Source organism: Aplysia californica, unplaced genomic scaffold (assembly GCF_000002075.1).
Source record: "Aplysia californica isolate F4 #8 unplaced genomic scaffold, AplCal3.0 scaffold01054, whole genome shotgun sequence".
Taxonomy (NCBI): Eukaryota; Metazoa; Mollusca; class Gastropoda; order Aplysiida; family Aplysiidae; genus Aplysia; species Aplysia californica.
Window position 1 is genome coordinate 100227 of NW_004798324.1, and position 2183 is coordinate 102409.

The following is a 2183-nucleotide window of genomic DNA, read 5'->3' on the forward strand; positions in this document are numbered from 1 at the left end:
ACACACACACACACACACACACACACACACATACACACACCGGTGTCAAATAAAGTAAGAGCATACTTATTTCTCATGCATTATTATATTACACCGGCGTTATCTCTGACCCTTCTTTCACACCCCTGTCTACAGGTGGAGAGCTACAGTCAGCTGATCAGAGATTTCGCAGACCACGAGAATTTCCTGGCTTGTGGCGAGGAGATGGTCCCTCTAGAGATGACCAGCAAGCGGCCGCTGCCTGGAGGGGGGCCTGAGAATGGCGGGAAGAAGGGCCACAGGAGGAATCCTAGATGTGAGTATTGAACATAGAGTTGGATCTGTACACTCAGGCACACACATACGGGCGAGTATATATACTTAAACGTACTCGAGGATATTATTTACAAGTGTATATTTTGTTCATTTTCTTATCTATCTGTAGGTGTCTTAAATTCATTGGTGTATCAATTTATCCTTTTGTTAACTGCAGTTCTATTACTCTATTCATTTATGCATACTTTCCCTGACCCTGATACAGCGGAGTATGGTGACTCATCTCCCACCCGAAGTTCTGACGTCACCGGTTACCAAAGCAACGACCGGCTCAAACAACAGAGCAAAGGACGCCGGCGGAAGACAGACAGCGTGAGAGTGGACATCAATCAAAAGACCAGAGGTAAACGTCAGGTCTATCTCTTCCCGCCATTTTCCTTCACAGGTCTGAGCACAGACATATTTTGTGGTTTAAGAAAACCCGTTCGGATCAAGGGGAAATATTTTATTGAGTCTTTGTTTGTTACCTTTAATTAGGAAACTGAGTGTCTTTTGAGTAACACCGAACGCTTTACTCGTTCTTAAGAATTCACCATAGAAGAATCGACCCAGAAACGCACCAAGGGCTATTCAAAATTGCTACCGACGTCTCTGGGCATGTCTGGAGAGAAATGATCAACACTTAGAGCATAATTAATAATAAAGTTTAAATAGCCACCACCTTCAGCGTTCGTTTGGCAATATCAGATTTAAATTAATATATTCTTTACATGAGCAAAGTACACTTTATGGCTGATAATTTAAAATAATGTGTGAGGTATAGCAGTTTACTCAATTTTGGTTGCAATTTAAACTTGACTTTTTTTTTTGAAACACAAAAGTTGATTTCCTTCATTTTAACAATTAATTTGTTATCATCTTGGTTGAATTTTCAAAAATGTATCTAGCTATGTCTATTTGCTAACAATTGAACTTTTTTTTTGGTGAGAGGGTTTCTTTATTCTTTGGGGTGGTTTTGTTGTTTGTTCTGGGGGTTTTTGTTCAGAAATGTTGAAATTAGTGCAAAGATGACCAGGTGATTGCCTTTGAAATTGTTCCCCTTTAAAAAATACAAACATCCAGAATCAAAATCAGAACTACTCTTAATATGGTTTTCATTCTGGCAGGAGTTGTAGTTTTTTGTCGGTTTTGGTTTTTCTTTTTTATTTGTTTGTTTGTTTGGTTGGTTGGTTGGTTGGTTGGGTTTTTTAGGGGGTTGTTGTTTGTTCAATGCCAAACTCAGTTTACGCACAACTGGGAGATCTTACCTCTCACATACACACCTCTGGTGTTATAGAAACAAGGAAAGAACGAGGGGAGGGGAAAAGAAAGAAAGATAGAGACAACAAAAGACGAAAGAAATGAAGTCGAACAGGAAAAACGAATACTGGGTTTCGAATTAGCAACAATCTTTGTTAGCAGTAAAATATTTAAAAGGGACAGATTGAATGAAACACTCGTTCTTCTCTAAATTGAAACATTACAGTCTCAAGGTCGTTTTTTATACCGCCGTTTCGAACTTTTGACTTCATCAACAACTTTCTTCCTTTTTTTAAAGGTCATTAAAATTTAAATTCAACGCCTACTTCAACGATCAAACAGCAAGGATGATGCCATTGTCTTTCTTTATTCTGTCTGTGCAGTTACTTTGGGATTCATTAGCTTAGCCTTGACCTTGCCTTGTTATTTCCCAGGGTATACCAATGCAGGGTTACAGATATAGTGAGTTTACTTGGGGGGGGGGGGGTCACATGAACTAGGTATAATATGTCTTTTGTTCTCAAATATGTTTTCGTAATATTAAAATGTGTTTTGGCTTTACAGAATTTTTACAAGTTTGGAAATTTCCTTTGTGATTCCTCTCCCCCGACCCCATAGTAGTATTCAGG

The 2183-nt window shown here is 38.8% G+C and overlaps 1 protein-coding gene across 1 annotated transcript in view; it reads left to right on the forward strand.

Moving 5' to 3' along the window:
- Nucleotides 1-2183, forward strand: part of LOC101847390 (echinoderm microtubule-associated protein-like CG42247) — a gene marked incomplete in the record, with an annotated part of 114328 nt that overhangs the window by 86838 nt on the left and 25307 nt on the right. The window contains 1 exon segment of the mRNA XM_035973192.1: nt 136-295. Within this exon segment, the coding sequence (XP_035829085.1) occupies nt 136-295 (160 nt within the window).